Source organism: Echinops telfairi, unplaced genomic scaffold (genome assembly GCF_000313985.2).
Source record: "Echinops telfairi isolate 266 unplaced genomic scaffold, ASM31398v2 ScPeMD7_23;HRSCAF=83, whole genome shotgun sequence".
Lineage (NCBI taxonomy): Eukaryota > Metazoa > Chordata > Mammalia > Afrosoricida > Tenrecidae > Echinops > Echinops telfairi.
In genome coordinates, this window is record NW_022103920.1 from 241,238 (window position 1) to 256,546 (window position 15,309).

The 15,309-nt window shown below is 53.3% G+C and overlaps 1 protein-coding gene and 1 non-coding gene across 4 annotated transcripts in view; one reads left to right on the forward strand and one right to left on the reverse strand.

The window, feature by feature from the left end:
* The first annotated feature begins 1,528 nt into the window (after positions 1-1,528).
* LOC115869258 lies at positions 1,529-1,659 on the forward strand. Its single transcript, XR_004046077.1, has one exon. It is a non-coding gene; the product is annotated as a small nucleolar RNA SNORA70 (small nucleolar RNA).
* Positions 1,660-6,190: 4,531 nt separating this feature from the next.
* The window catches only part of ZNF777 (zinc finger protein 777), a 23,962-nt gene continuing 14,843 nt past the window's right edge, over positions 6,191-15,309 (reverse strand). For 2 of the 3 annotated variants that reach the window (XM_045288969.1, XM_045288970.1), the window contains 3 exons: positions 10,733-10,984; positions 8,875-8,952; positions 6,191-7,472 (listed from right to left, as the gene is read on the reverse strand). In XM_045288969.1, the coding sequence (XP_045144904.1) occupies positions 6,292-7,472; positions 8,875-8,952; positions 10,733-10,984 (1,511 nt within the window). In that variant the 3' untranslated portion in view covers positions 6,191-6,291. The remainder of the gene's footprint in view (positions 7,473-8,874; positions 8,953-10,732; positions 10,985-15,309) is intronic. The other variant, XM_004713933.3, reaches the window with a different exon arrangement.

Below are 15,309 nucleotides of genomic sequence, written 5' to 3' on the forward strand. Positions count from 1 at the left end.
GTGGTGGCGATGACTCACTCAGCTGCTGGTTGGTAGTTTGACTCCGCCCGCTGCTCCGTGGGAAGAAGGTGAGGCCTTCTGCTTCCATAGAGATGACAGCCTCGGAGGCCGTGGGTGCAGTTCTGCCATTGTACACGGTCCCTGGGAGAAGGAATTCACAGCCGTGGGCTTAGTTTCTGGTAGCTTTCTGATGGATTTTCAGGTTGTTACTGTTTCCTGATGTCCAGGGGTTTGGGGGTGGGGGAGGTTCGTTAGATTTCACTGGGGAGCCCTTGGTGGCCTAAAGGCTAGCCACAGCAAGGTCACAGTTTGAATCCAGCAGCTACTTCTTGACAATGCTGTGGCTACCTGCCTCCTGTGAGCCCCTGAGGCGTTCTGCTTGCCCTGTAGGGTCACTGCGAGTTGGAGTTGGCTTGAGTTTGGTTCTTGAGGAAGAACATTTCCCAAGTTACATAAAGTTTACAGAAATGCACTTAAACCCTGGATGAAGAAAGATTTAGGTAAGCACGGAAGGTGTCACTGGACAAACTGCCCAGACTGTGCAGGACTGGGAAAGGTAGAAGGGGAGAGCGTGGCCATGAGGTGCCGAGGGCAGGCCGGCTTGTGGGGGCCGGGAGGGTGGAGCAGGCAGGCCTGGCTGTCTCCCATTTCTGGGCTGCCTGCCTTGGCTTATGGATTTAGCTTCCATGATTTTTTATTGAACAAGGGATTCTGGAGCTAAAGACAAACGTTGAAAATCTGACCTTTATAAATTTGATGAAGACTGTCCGAGTCATGAGGGTGATTCTAAACTGCAGTCAGACAGATTGTTTCTACAAAGGGGAACGGACTCATCCAAGTGGTCCGTTGGGTTCAAGAGATGTGCAGACAGATTGCAAGTCATCATAGCCCAAGCCACTGCCACCCACCCTGTCAGGCCCTACCTACTCTTGGAGACCTACAAAGGGTTTAGAAGGTGGTACATCTTCACTGGAGCAAACAGCCTCATTTTTCTCCCCCAGAGTGGCGGATGGATTTGAACTGCTGACCTTGAGGTTGGTAGCCCAATGCTTACCCAAGAGCTCCACCATCACTAGGCCAGGACTGCTAGAATGATCCAGAGGGGCTGCAAAAACAGGTATACCTACACGGCACCCTGGATTACGGGCCACAAAGGTTTTCATTGTCAAGGGGTGCTGAGTCTTTTCTTTTCCCCCTGAAAAGATGGTGGTAGAACTTATGTTCTAGGTGACAGATAAAGTGGGTTTCTTTTGTTACTCTTTGTTACTGAAATTCAGTTTTATCTTTTTATTCCTTTTCCCCATGAGTTCCTCATATTGTGTGATTATTCCACACAGATATAAGTTAATCTTCTGGGTAAAAACATGCTGTTGGCGTGCTATTAGGGTTTGTTCCACCCTGAAGACCTGACACAAACTTGAGCGAGAAGTGTGTGTCTACAGTTGGAATCTTAACACACTCAAGACTGGTCTTTCTTAGCGGTTTAAGGTTTAATTTCTTGCAAACTTATTTGAAAATGTATAGCAAGCTGCAGCCAATGAAGCCAACTGTCCTCCTTGTGGGGGCCGGTGTGCAATGGCTGCAAACAGCCAGCCTCCTCAGTAGTGTATGCAGCCTATTGGTATGCATAGGCTGCCCCAAGGGACCTTGGAGACAACCTTTTGCTGCTTTTCATTGTCTCTGGCCTGGCTAATTTCTGCTCTCCCTAAACTAGGCTCCAAACTGGAATGTGAGGTGCTTTTGGGAAACCTCAAGGCACGGTGGCTAGAGTCCACATTGGCTAGGTTATCATGTCCATCCGCACCAAGCTTCAAAACAAGGAGCATGTGATTGAGGCCTTATGCAGGGCCAAGTTCAAGTTCCCTGGGCGCCAGAAGATCCACTTCTCCAAGAAGTGGGGCCACACCAAGTTTAATGCAGATGAGTTTGAGGATATGGTGGCTGAGAAGCGCCTCATCCGGGCTGTGGAGTCAAATACATCCCTCACCATAGCCCCTTGGACAAGTGGTGGGCCTGCATTCATGAAGGCCTTGGTAGCCCTGCACTGCCTCACTTGTACCCACCAAATAAAAATTGAATTAACTGATTAATATATATATATATATATATAAACTCAGAAGTTGTTATAGCAAAATTCCTTTCCCTCCTATGTCAGTGTGTTTGTCTGAGACCCTCAGTGCTTGCACCCATTAAAATAAAAACAGGAATAACAAAAAAAAATGTATAGCAAGCTGTTGGTTTGACAAGGCAGTGATCAACTCAGGATAAACTAGGTTAAAGAGGAGGAAGACATGAGGAAGTTTTTATTTGTGCATGTTGTTATAAACTGTCCATGGGAAACTGCAAATCACTACACTGCCTCTGCTTCTGACACAATAAACGTGACAAATAGGACCACACAGATATGACCACTCTAACACGAGAAACTAGAACTCTTCTAAGTAACTGAACAGCACCAGGCACCATGCAGTTCATGGACTGCACTTCCAGGGAAGTATGGCAAACACCATGCTTCAGAACCTGCTTAATTTTCTCAATGGAGTTTAGTGTAAATCTAATTACTCTCAATCCCTGGTAGGTACAATTTAGTATGAGTACATCCGTATATCCTGTTAATAGGGAACTGATTAAATTTAGTTCTTGAAAGGGTTTTCTGCATATTAGACACTGTTGAATAGAAAGGGGAACAGTCTGTCCTAATGGTCATTCTTTAAATAAAATTACTGGTCAGGATTTTTATCAGTATATTTTGTCATTAAAATACAACTTTCCATTACTCTAGTTAGTCGGGAGTAATAACACAGCTGTCTTACAACACGTGTTTTATTTGGAGACTCTGGGCCAAACTTTCTGAGGAGAGCCAGTGGGTTTCAAGCCGTGGCCATGGTGGGAGGGTGCTGACGGAAGCCAGGAGGGAGGTCAGGGTCGGGTGCCATCAACTCCTCTGACTGGGAAATAAAATGGCTACTTAGGTTCCAACATCAGAAACACAGAAGCGCAGACGCGGGAGGGTGGGGGTGAGGAGGCACTCTTAAGAGTCTCTCTCTAGTGGGGGCTTGGCTTGACTCTCCCTGGCCAATGAGCAATACCGTCAACCCCAACTCTGCCCTGGCTGGTTGGCCAGCCCCCTGCTTCCAGAACTCAACACGCAGTGTCCATAGAGCAGTCAGGGCTGTAAATCAGAGAGAGATCGCAGTGTTTTGCCTTGTTTATTAAGGGTCCACGTTGAAGAAATCGGGAGGCAGTATATAACAGCATTTGTTAACAGCACAGACTTGAGGCTCCATAGATGGCCAAGGCATTCATTACCTTTCCAACCTTCATCTGTAAAAGGGAAAGCCCAATCCAACCCACTGCCCAAGGCCGAAGTCACAGTGGGCCATTGGATGAAATGGAAGCACCTGCTCAGCACAGTGCCCGGGGCCAGGGAAGGCTCGGGAGGGGCAGTGATTGACGTGTTCTTATCCCCAAACCCAAGGCTTCCCTTCCCGCAGGGAGTTCTTGGTGGCTAGGGTGAATTTCCCTCACCTTTTTCCTTTCTCCTTCCTTCTCCTCCCCCCACCCCCTTCCTTGTGCTTTCAGCCCAGAGTTTACCTTTTTAACGGCTGAATCTTATCAGGTATCCAGCTAAGAGTGGTAAACTCAGATTGTTTTTAATTTAAATCTAGAAGGCCTCACTACCATCAAGAAGCAGGACGAGGTAAATAGCTTTCCAGAAAGAAGGGAGGCCCTGGCCTGACTCACCGTTGCCCTGACAACAGCCGGACCTGGAGGGCCTCATCCCTGATCCCTTAATCTGAGGAGCTGCCACTACAGTATCTCAGGAGAGGCCTCCACAGTCAACCTGACCAGTAATGCCCAGGCCTACAGAGAGGGACACAGGAAGGACTTGAGACCTGGCTTGCCCCTACCCCCCCATCCCCCCAACGCCCCACCCACCCAAGGCTTGGCTCCACCCAGTAAGGGCTGTTCAGGGAGTACTCCTCCTCGCAGCACGGAAGTGCTTTGCAAGCGGTGCTTAATATGCAGTAGGGGCTGTGTCGAGCACCCTAAAAGGCCCAGGCCATGTACCCGCTCTCCCCATTTGTGAGTGAACCAGGGCTGACCACCATCTCTGGCTGCCGATGGCAGGGCCCAGATGGGCCTTTCTGGCTCAGAACACTTTCTCTGTTGGCATCTGAGAGCCCACGCTGCTTGTCCCCGTCTGCCCCAGCAAGTCGGCCCGTGAAATGTGGAGTAACGTTTAAGTGGCCACTGGCTGTTCTCTCAGAAACCACTCAGGGCGGGAACATGGACTGTGGAGTCAAAAGGACTTGAGTTCAAGGCTTGGCTCTATGGTCTGGCTGCTGTGTGACTGGGCCTACACGACCTCTCTGAGTCTCAAGCTGTCACCTGCGTATAAAGATGGCCACCTTGGAACTATTTGTGCTGTTGAAACGTTATTCGGCCAGAGGACAACAAACCGCAGCTGCCGGTTAGGGTGGCCTGCTCTGACCGGGGGTGCCCCAGGGAGCTGGGGCGGGCAGTTCCGGTCCTGGAGCGCAGCGGGGCCCGCGGTCCACTCGGCTGGCTTGGCCTGGACTTCCTCTCCCGCTGTGAGCGGCTAAGGAGACACGCTCCCTTCCCAGGGCTTCCTTCCTTACAGCTCGGCCTCGCCGCTCCATCCCGGAGCGAACCTGCCAGCTCGGCCCGAGCCCCAGCGCCACGTCTCTTGGGTCCTTCACTCCCATCGACAGACAGGAAACGGGTGTCTGTCTGAGAAAGCGGCAAACTGGCTTGCACAGCCAGGAAGGGGCGAGGCCAGAAGTTACATCAGGTCAGGAGGTTTACATCCAGGTCAAGGGTCGCCCAGGCGCTGGCGACCCTGGACAGGGGCTGCTGGGGACACAGGGCAAGAGGAAGGCAGGGAGGCTCACGCGGGCTACGGGGTCAGGACAAACAGGGAGGCTTCCGGAGCGGAGGCTGCTGGGCACCTAGGAGGGCATGGGCGACAAGCGGGGCTGGAGCCCAGGAAGAGAACGAGCAGTTGGGAGTCCCCGAGAGGCCAGCGCCACACAAGCTGCCCGTCCACGGGGCTCAATCCTCCAGAAACCAGATTTCCTCCGCAGTCTAGTCCCACTCGCCTCCAACGGTATTGCTGGGGGGCGCTGACAGCCCCCGTGACTACCGAGTGAAGCAGCGCCCAGCTGGGACTCCACACCAAACTCCCATCGCCCCGGCCTGCCAAGCCCAGAGGAGACAGCACAGCAGGTCTCCACCGAGCAGCTCCCCAAAGCCTCTGCACTCCCCTCCCTGGGCCTCAGCGAGCCGGGACACCCAGCCATCGCCTCTCCGCTCCAGTCCCCGCTCAGTCTCGTCAGCATGGCCGCCCCCACGGGCCCACTCGCGGGGCTGATTCAGACCAGCGCAAACTGCTTCCCATGCAAGGTCAAACTCAAGGCCTCCCCTCCCCCCAACGGGGGACGGGGGTTGCACCCAAAGTCTCTGGCCTTCATCCCAAGCCGACCTTCGACTTGGGCTCTGCACGACCCCTCCTTCCGGTTCTGGGTCCAATCAATCACGCCTCCCTTATCCTACCTCCACTCGCGAAGTGTCCACGGAGAAAGCCTTGCTTCACATGCTGCAGGCCGGCTCAGTCCCTCGGGGCTCCCTGGCCGCCCTGGGCACACAGCCTGTAGGGCCCTGCCCTTGCCTTACTGTGCCACTATCAATAGAGACCTGATGCCCTCTCCACAGGCCACCTGGGCCATCGCTCCCCACTATGTCTCAGGTGGGGCACATTTTACACGCGGTGGGGTGTCATCCCTCCAAAGCAGACAACGCTTTCCCACCCGTCCCAGCCCTTCCCTCCAGCCTGGCTGTCCAGTGTTCACGGTTAGCGCCAGCAGCTCCTTCCCCGGGCCAACTGTCCCCTCACCTCGCTCGGGGTCACTGGCCAGCCCAGGCCAACGTCTCCCAGGCAGGGTCAGTCTTCCCAGGAGAGAGGTGGAAACCGACCACTTCCCGCCCTCGACCGCCAAAAGCACGGTGCACGCATGGTGCTGACCAAAAAGGCTTCCCCAGCTGCTGGCGTGAGGCCCCTGCTGCCTTCGGCTCCCATCCAGGGCGGGCACACGCCCTCGGGTCACGCGCGGGGCCTCGCCGCCCTCCCCTCCAGAAACAAACAAAAACGGCAACCAGGAAACGCTCGTCTTTTAAAAATTACTCTATTATTATCAAAGAGAACCACAGTATCGAAAAGGGGTGGCAGTCCCGCACTGCGCAGCGCCGCACCCGGCGGCGCCGCCGTGCTCACTCGCCCGCGTGGGTCCGCAGGTGGTACTTGAGCGACTGCTTGTAGCGGAAGCACTTGGCACAGTGCGCGCACGGGTAGGGCCGCTCGCCGGTGTGCGCGCGCTGGTGCTCGAGCAGGTGGTGCTTCTGCGTGAAGCGCTTGCCGCACTCGGCGCAGTGGTAGGGCCGCTCGCCCGTGTGGATGCGCCGGTGCTCCAGCAGGTGGTGCTTGCGGATGAAGCTCTTGCCGCACTCGGGGCAGGCGTGCGGGCGCTCACGCGAGTGCACGCGGCAGTGGTTGGTCAGCTTGGACTTCTCGCTGAAGCTTTTCTCGCACTCGGGGCACTTGAAGGGCCGCTCGCCCGTGTGCGTCCGCTGGTGGCGCAGCAGGTGCGACGGGCGACTGAAGCTCTTGCCACACAAGCTGCAGATGAAAGAGACCTCGTGCTTGCCGGCGTGCACGCGCTGGTGGATGACCAGGCTGATGTGCAGGCGGAAGCTCTTCTTGCACTCGGGGCACGTGTAAGGCCGCTCGCCCGTGTGCGTGATCTGGTGCTTGGTCAGGCTGGACTTGTGGCTGAAACTGCTGTCACATTCCGGGCACTGGTAAGGCTTGGAGCCGCCGCCCCCGCCGCCGCCCCCTCCTGCACCTGGCGACTTGGGGCGCGGCTTGAGCGTGTGCTTGGGGTGCAGGCCGGGCGTGCGCTCGGGCGAGGATGGCGTGCGTGGGCCTCGGTGCGCACGCTGGTGCAGGGTCAGCTGCTGCTTGTGGCGGAAGCTGGCCTCACACTCCGCGCAGGCGTAGGGCCCCTCCTTGACGTGGTTGCGCTGGTGGATGACCAGGTTGATCTTGAGCCGGAAGCTCTTGCCACACTCCAGGCAGGTGAAGGGTCGCCCGCCACGCCGGTTGCGTTGCTGCTGCTGCCCGGCCGATCCGCGGCCCTCCCCTGGATGCCGCTCGCCGTGTCCCGTGGGAGCCAGTCGCCGCAGGCTCGGCTTGCTCAGCTGCAGTGCTGGGGGGCTCTCCTCGCCCTCCGGGGACAGCTCCCCAGGGAGTGGGGCCTGGTACATGCTGGCTTCGAAGCGGCCAGACAGGTGCCCAAGGGACTGCAGATGCGGGGGCAGCTCCTCCTCCTCCTCTTCTTCCTCCTCTTCTTCCTCTTCCTCATCCTGCTCCTCCGTCTTGATTACGATGCCCTCTGTTCCGGAGCCCGGCAGGAAAAACAGACAAACAGGAGAGTTAGCGCCGACCTCCACCCCTGGCTGAAAGGGCAGTGTCCCCACCCTCACCTCCGAAGAGCGGTTGGTCACATGGGTGGCTCATCTCCACTCTGAGGCCACAGTCCGGGGACAGACACACAGAAGGGAGAGGGCTGCTGGTCCATCACTGGGCCAGGACCAGCCCTGGGCGTTGCCCTCTGAGAAAGACACACACAGTTCATGCCACCCATCAACGTGGGGCCAGGACTGCACCGCCTGCCCGTCCTCACCACCCAGCAGCAGTCACAAGGGTCACCACTCTCTGAGGCCAGGTCTGGGGGAGGGGCCAGGGCCTCCCGTAATGCCAGCCCTTGAGGCTGCTCCTTGTCCTGATGGTGACTGTGTGTACTTTCTTCAAGGGTGGGGACGGGGGTGGGGGGTGGGGGTGTCACCCAGCAGGGAAGAGGCACTGTTTCCTCTTTTCAGACTCATGGCACCTAATTATTCCAGGGCCAGTCAAGTGGGGTCACCTCCCTTTCCCAGAAGGGACCCTAAGACCAGAGAGAGGATGCAATGTTCCAAATAAGCCGTCAAAATCAGTGACCTTCCAGAGCCTGTCGTGTAGAACCATCTAGTTCCCCGTCCGCTGACAGAGACACTGAGGCTAGCAAGGCCGGTGGTGTGTCTGGGACCCTGCATGTTTGTGGGTCAGTCCCAGCCCCAAGCAAGGCTTCCTCTTCCTCTGCACCTAGGCAGTGGCCACCTCAAAATCAGGGCCCGGATGTGCTGAGGCCAGCTCAAGGCTCTTGTCACAGGACCAGGCTGCCTCCGTACCCAGGATCCTCAGCAGGTGTGACCCAGACAATCCCAGGAACATAAGGCGTAAAGGATCAGGAAGTAGGCTGCTGGTCTCCACTCATCCAGAACAAAAGAAAAAGAAGAGAGGAACAGCTTCTACAGAACCACAGTTGACATAAACCAGGGACTCATCCACCCAGAGACCAGACGAACAAGATGGCGTCCACCGCCACTGCCCATTCTCTAACCAGGCCCCAGGAGATGACAGGAGAACCCACAGTGCTGAGAAACCGGACTCACTGGGCTCTTGAGGTGAGATGACCCTGAGATTATCACCATGAGATACCCTTAAAACCCGACATGGAATTAACTTTTACTAAATAACAGCTTGGCTCACAAAATAATGAGTGCCTTAAAAAAAAAAACCCCAAAAATCTATGTGAGACCAAAACCCAGCCTCACTGCCACCGAGTCAACTGTGACTTGCAGCAACCCTGTGACAGGGTAGAACTGTCCCGGGGGGTTCCGAGACTGTAACTCTTAAGAGGAGTACAAAGTCCCGTCTTTTTCCCATGGGGCAGCTGGTGGTTTCGAAGTGCTGACCTTGCGGACTGCAGCCCAACTGGTAACCACTCCGCCACCAGGCCTCCTCGGGTGGGACCAAACAGTCAAACTCTTTTCCTGCAAAGAGGAGAAGGTAAGGGGCCAGGGGCAGTAGAGGGCCGAAGTGGTCCGACCAGAACGGAGGACAATAAGCAAGGAATGTGATGGGCTCACTTGTGTGCAGGTCATTAGGTAGGAACCTAGCTTGCTGTGTACACAGCACCTTCAACACAGGGGAAAGTCAGAGAGGAGACAAGACAAGAGGCTGGTAACGAATTGCCCGTGTTTACCCTGAAAGTACAGTAGTTTATGGGACATGTGGGCCTTAAGCCCACTGTCATCCAAGTCCATCTGACTCATGGCAACCCTACAGGACAGAGCAGAACTGCGTCCTCTGGTTTTTGAGATTGTAAATCTGCACAGCAGCAGGCAGCCTCTTCCTCCCCCCTTACAGGAGCTGGTGGGTTTGAACAGCTGACCTTATGTGTAACAGCCCAATGCTTACCACGGTGTCACCAGGACACCTTTACTCTCTCTGAACATCAAAGATGTCTACCTGAGGTCAGAAGGAGACCTTTGCCCCCTGAACACAAGACTCAAATGTCGACAAACTACTGCTCAGTTTGAATAGAACAGTTAAGGTTCTCTTAGGGTCATTGGGGAACACTTAACTGCAATCTGGAATTTCTATTCTGAAGCTTCCAATTTAGCACAGCCCATCCTCTGCTTAGTGTCTCCCAGCACTGGGCCATGAGAGACAGACCGGGGCAGAGGAAGGCTTCCTGAGGTGCCTGTACATATTTAAAAACAAAAGGGGCGAGGGCCCCTCTCATCAACACCATAATTACAATCAAACGGATGTGGGCCATCATTCATTCACTGATCTGATGCTTAATGACTCTATGGCACATAACAAAACATACAAACAAAAACACTTGGTGCTTTCGACCACAATTTCAAAAAACACTCGATTCCAGTTTCAGCTTTCCCAGGATCCGGGAAGAGAGCAGAGGCCACCCCAGTTCACTCCATACATTTAGTATGATCTTGTGTCCCAAACTGGATGGGGATGATTAAAGAGAAAGATAGTTCAGGTTCATTTCCCTTATGAATGTAGTTTTTAAATTCCTGCATAAAACAGTTGTTAATCATGTATTTTATAACGGCACGAGGTGCTCAAGCTGGGTCTGGCTCAGGGCCAGAAGGGGGCTCAGCCTCAGGAAGTCTATATCCCTCAAGCCATCCAAGCCCATGTCTCTGTTCTTCCTCAGGCTCACTGGGAGCAGGAGACATGGGAGAAAGAGCCGAGGCTCCAACACAGGAAGAGATGAGCTTTTCTCCTGCAGTAAAGAGCCCCCAGGGGCCATGCTACTGTCCTAGACAGTTACTGTAGTCAGAATCCACTTGGTGGCAGTGGGCGTTCGGAGGGATCCAAAGATTAATTAATTGGGAGCCTGGCAGTGAGCCTGTGCTAGTGGCGGAAGGACCTTCAGAAAGGGCGCGGAGGGGGGGTGGGCAGCACAGCTTGCTGCCATCAATGACTGGCTCACAGGCAGAGCCTTGGCCTGGGTGGGGTGTTCTGCCAGGCAGATGCCCATCTTCCAGGGGGGCAGTCTTTCCGTTGCCGCAGAACCAGAACCCCGAGGGTAAGTCAGAACAGAGGCTCTGGTTTCGCCACTATCTGTGTGACCCTCAAGTTCTGACCTTCCTCTGCTGGTCAGTAAGGGGGCTGGACACCACTGACCAGCAATGTCCTTCGTGGCCCCAAAACAGACCTTTGTCAAGCCCAGGCGGGGAGCTTGGGTTCTACCCCGTCACCCCTGCCCAAAGCAAGGGCCCACCAACAGCCTGCACGTACCTGCGCACTCTCTCTGCTGTGCCAGCATCTGTTTGAGCTCGCTGAACTCACTGGAACCCCCAGTGGACTCCTCCAGGGCGTTCTCCTGGTCCTGCATGTCCAGGTCTGGCTGCTCCCCACAGGGGTCCCCTAGCTCAGAGTCCTGAAAGCCGTGCTCCTCCACTTGTCCCATCAGGGGCTCAGGTGTCTCCAAACCTTCTGAGCCCTCGTCATTGGTCTGGACCTCGATCTTAATCACGATCCCGTCGTGGGCTGAAGGGAGGGTATGGGGAAAAAGAGGGCGTGGGGGAAAGGAGGGAGAGAGAAGTCAGAACCAAGACCCTCACTTTAGAGACCAGGAGGAAACAGAACTTCAAAGTGACAGTGAAAATAAAAAAATGTCTGGACATTTGCAGCTTCTGCAGAACAGGGAATTTTTTAATAACAGCTTTATTGGCACATAATTTACATATCACAATTCAATAGTGCAATCATTCAGTCATATCGAGGAGAACTGTGTAATCATTACCATATCAATTTGAGAACATACTCGGCCCCATGGCTAAATAGCCTTTAAAATAAGTTGGGCAAACACAGTCCATTCTAGTGTCCTTCCCGCCTCTCCCCTTCATCTTTTATTCTTGAAGTCCCCTTTCCCTCCCTATCACCCTCCCCTGGCCCCTGCACCCCTATAAACCCTTGTATCAGTTAATATCACTGTGCATCCACTCCTCCTGTGCTTCACAAACTGGGAAACCCAACAGAACCAATAAAAAGCATATTCAAAATAAGGTAGTAAGGATAAAATAATAATAATAATATAAAGACCAAAATAAAATAATGAGTAAAAAAGAAAAGACCCCTGTCAACATTCAAAAATTCAGGGAAGAAATTTCTGTCATGGAACAAGTAAGAGATACTTGCACCCAGAACCAATTCAGGTCGGGTCTACAGGGAGGTGAGTTGCAATGGTCTCTGACAGGGTGTTTCGGACTCTTGTCCTTGGCTAGAGGGAATCTGCCAGTGGTTTAGTCTGACTAGAAACTCTGCAGATGGATTTTGGGCTCCCACTGTCCTCCACAGCCTTCTACAAATTGGGTGTTCATAATTTTAGCTCTGATACTTTTCTCATCACCTTATTAGAACTTTGTAATTGTCATCTTTAGATTACACAAGCTGATGTGCTTCTTCTGGATGGACATAGTTGGCTTCTCACTTAGATGGCTGCTTGTATTAATACAAGTCTTTAAGACCCCAGACACTATTCTGATTGATAGCCAGGCGTCATCTACTTTCTTCACCACACTTTGCTGTGGCCCCTTATTTTGAGTGGTCCTTTCATGAAGGTGAGTGTTGAGCAGGGCCATGTCACCAGAATTAAGTGTTCTTGAATTGGGGCTCGATCTAAGTAGGAGTTCGGGCACCTCTGCTTGTCCATGGGGTTTGCACGGCTCAGGTCGTAATATGACGAAATCACAGCCCTATGACATCAACTGCATCAATAGCAGCCATGTGCCAACCAGCAACAAAATAAACATCACACATCCTAAAAGGGGGGGGAGGGGAAGAAAGGCAAAAACAAGCTACAAGCCGGAAAGCAAAAACCCATATAAACACAGAAGTACAGCATTGTCAATCACCCCCTGGGGTATATGTTGGTTGCACTATTATAACCGGGGATTACTCAATGTGGTTCTTCTAGCCAGTGTCCAACTCCCACCCAACGACCTTTCTTTCCCGCAGGGCAGGGTCTTGCAACCTTTTGAAACAGGGGGCCAGTTCACTGTCCCGCAGAGCCATTGGAGGGCTGGACTATAGTTTAAACTATGAATAAATTCCTATGCACACTGCACATACCTTATTTTGAAGTAAAAAACAAAACGGGGCAAAACCACCCGCGGGCCGCATGTGGCCCATGGGCCGTAGTTTGAGGATGCTTGCTGCAGGGTCTGGTAAGAAGGTGGAGGAAGATACAGATATGATTCACCTGTGAGTCATTGTGAGCAGGATTCCCAGGAATGTCATCCTGCTGGGTACAAAAATGAGCCCTCTGAGGGATCTCATTACCAGCAAGGACCAGGAGCCGAGCGAGGCCTCTGAGCCCTGGGTCCAGAAGACAGCTGTACCATCAGAGGAGCAGAAGCAGGAGCCAGAGCATAACCAGAAAGATGAAGATTTCCCAACCCTCGGAGCAGTAAAGCTGAGTGCTTTGGGGCGGGCGGCTGGCTGCCAGGGGCAGGCCTTGGGGCACGCAATGCAGGAAGCGGCACTCGCTGATCCCAGAAGTGGAGCTGAGTGCCTGTGAGCTGAGGCTTACATCGGAGTGGTAAGTCCCTTTAGATATTTATGAACAAAACTGAAAGACCTTTGTAAGGTGTCCTGATAAACAACTCTACCTTGAGCAGTTCTCACCGGCATTACAATTTTGTTTAGCTTGCTTAGTAAACCCTTTATTGGGGACTATTGTCTGCGGGTTTTTGCAATGGGTGCTAGAGCCCAGAGAGAAAAACTTGAGAACGCCAGTTAAGAGCACACAACCCGGAGCAGGCCCCGAGTTTGTTTTGCACCATCCCTGGGAAGCTTGCCTTTCTCAGTGGTGTCAGGGGTGACCTTCTGAAGGCCGGAGCAGCCAAAGTCATCACAGGGCACCAGTCCCTCCACAGCCACCCTCAGCCATTCACTCCCTCGAGGGGGGTAAATGTACCACTCCACACATGCACGCACCCATTTTACATAAATGGGATTACAGCATGCAATTTTGGTTTTCAGTGTTATTTTTCTCCATGCTTCTGGAGTCACATTACATATCCATGTATGGCTACTAAGACAGGCTAGGAAGAAAGGCCTGGCAGTCATCTATCAGCCAATGAAGACCTTATGAACAAGGGTGTGTCGCCATTCACCCATGTATTTACTCGGGGCTCATTTGGCACATGCTCCTGAGCACCAGCCCCGTGTCAGGCAGCCTTCTGTTGATCTGGTGCATCGGTGGACAAAGCAGACATGCCTGCGCATTTCACGTTACAGTCTCGAGGAACGAGAAAGGCAGCACACAGCCAGCACAGAACATAGTCACACTGTGTGTTAGGAACCTATAAACAAACAAGCTCAGGGCCAGGAAGTAGAATTGGACTCATAGGGACCCAACGGGAGCAGTTGCTCGTTACGGAGCAGAAAGCCTCATCTTCCTTCTGAGGAGCAGTTGGTGGTTTCAAACTGCTGACCATGGCACCACCAGGCCTCCCTCGAGTGATGGTGAGCATGCTACAGACAAAGACAGAAGGGCAAACCAGCGGGGAAACCAGTGCACAGCACAGACGCCGCCCCACATTCCCGAAGCTTCCCCACTGCTTGCCTGCCATGCCCACCTGCCTCGGGTTGAGGGCCTGGGGTGGCGGGGTGGGGGAAGGGAAGGTAGGCTGTAAACTACAAGGTTGGCATTTGGAAACCAGCAGCCATTCTGCTGGAGAAAGATGAGGCTTTCTACTCCCATCAAGACGCACTGTTGTTATATGAGCCCCTAGTAAAATGATTCAAAAAAAGAAAAGAAAATGTACATATGTACATACGTACAAATATGCTCGATACAATTGATGTATGGGATTTGTTTCAGTGCTGTAAGAGCCCCCAATAAAATGATCTTTAAAAAAGAAAGAAAATCATGGAATAGAAGGGAAAAAACAAACACAAAACCGCGCTGTCCTGGAAACCCACAGGGCAGTTCTACTGTTCTGCAGGGTCATTAAGAGTCGGCACCCACTCCACAGCAATGTGTTTGGATTTGTTCAGCTCAGCTGAGAGGGCCACACTGCTGAGAACTGGGAGCAACTAAGCGTGCTAGCGGAGCCCAGGGGATCAAGGGTTGGGTCAACCACCAGACAGGCGTTCAAGCTCACCAGTGGCATTATGGGAGAAACCTGAAGGGCTGCTTTGCCTGTTCTATGGGGTCCAACAGAACACCAAGCACCTCAGTTTCCAGACTGCATCTTTCTGCTTTCGCAGAATTGAGCCTCATGCTGGACTTCAGCCTCCACTGACACCCTCATCTTCGCATCCCTCTGCCGAGTCAACTGCAGGCCAATCCTGACCTCCCCCCATCTCAAGAAAAGCTCTGTCCCTTCTGGCTCTCCCTCAGCTCTGTTGGTTTCGTGGGTTCACACATTCCTCCTCCGTGGGACTGGGCTCATTCACTGACTGCCCACCTTCTCCTTCTTCTCTGCCCCTCTTCTTGGGCTCCAGCATCCTGCTGCCTCCACACACAATGGAGAGTCCAGCCCCTGATGTGGCCATGTCACGCCTGAACTGGGACCACGCAAGGCACTGACAGTGGGCATGGCTCAGGGCTGGGTACTTTCTCTGTTATACACATGGCCAGCCACTGTGAGTCGGAATCAACTCAAGGTCCCACCGAAAACTTCCTAAAAACTACGTACCTCTTGTACCAAAAGTACCCAGTGAACCCGTCTTCAAACAAGTTTAACAGAGTAAAAAAGGCCGTCCCTGTGCATTACGCGCCGTTTTAAGCACTCTCCCACTAACCCACCCATGGGGAGGTATTTTTTATAGCTCCACAGGGAGAGAGGGACCAGACTTCAACC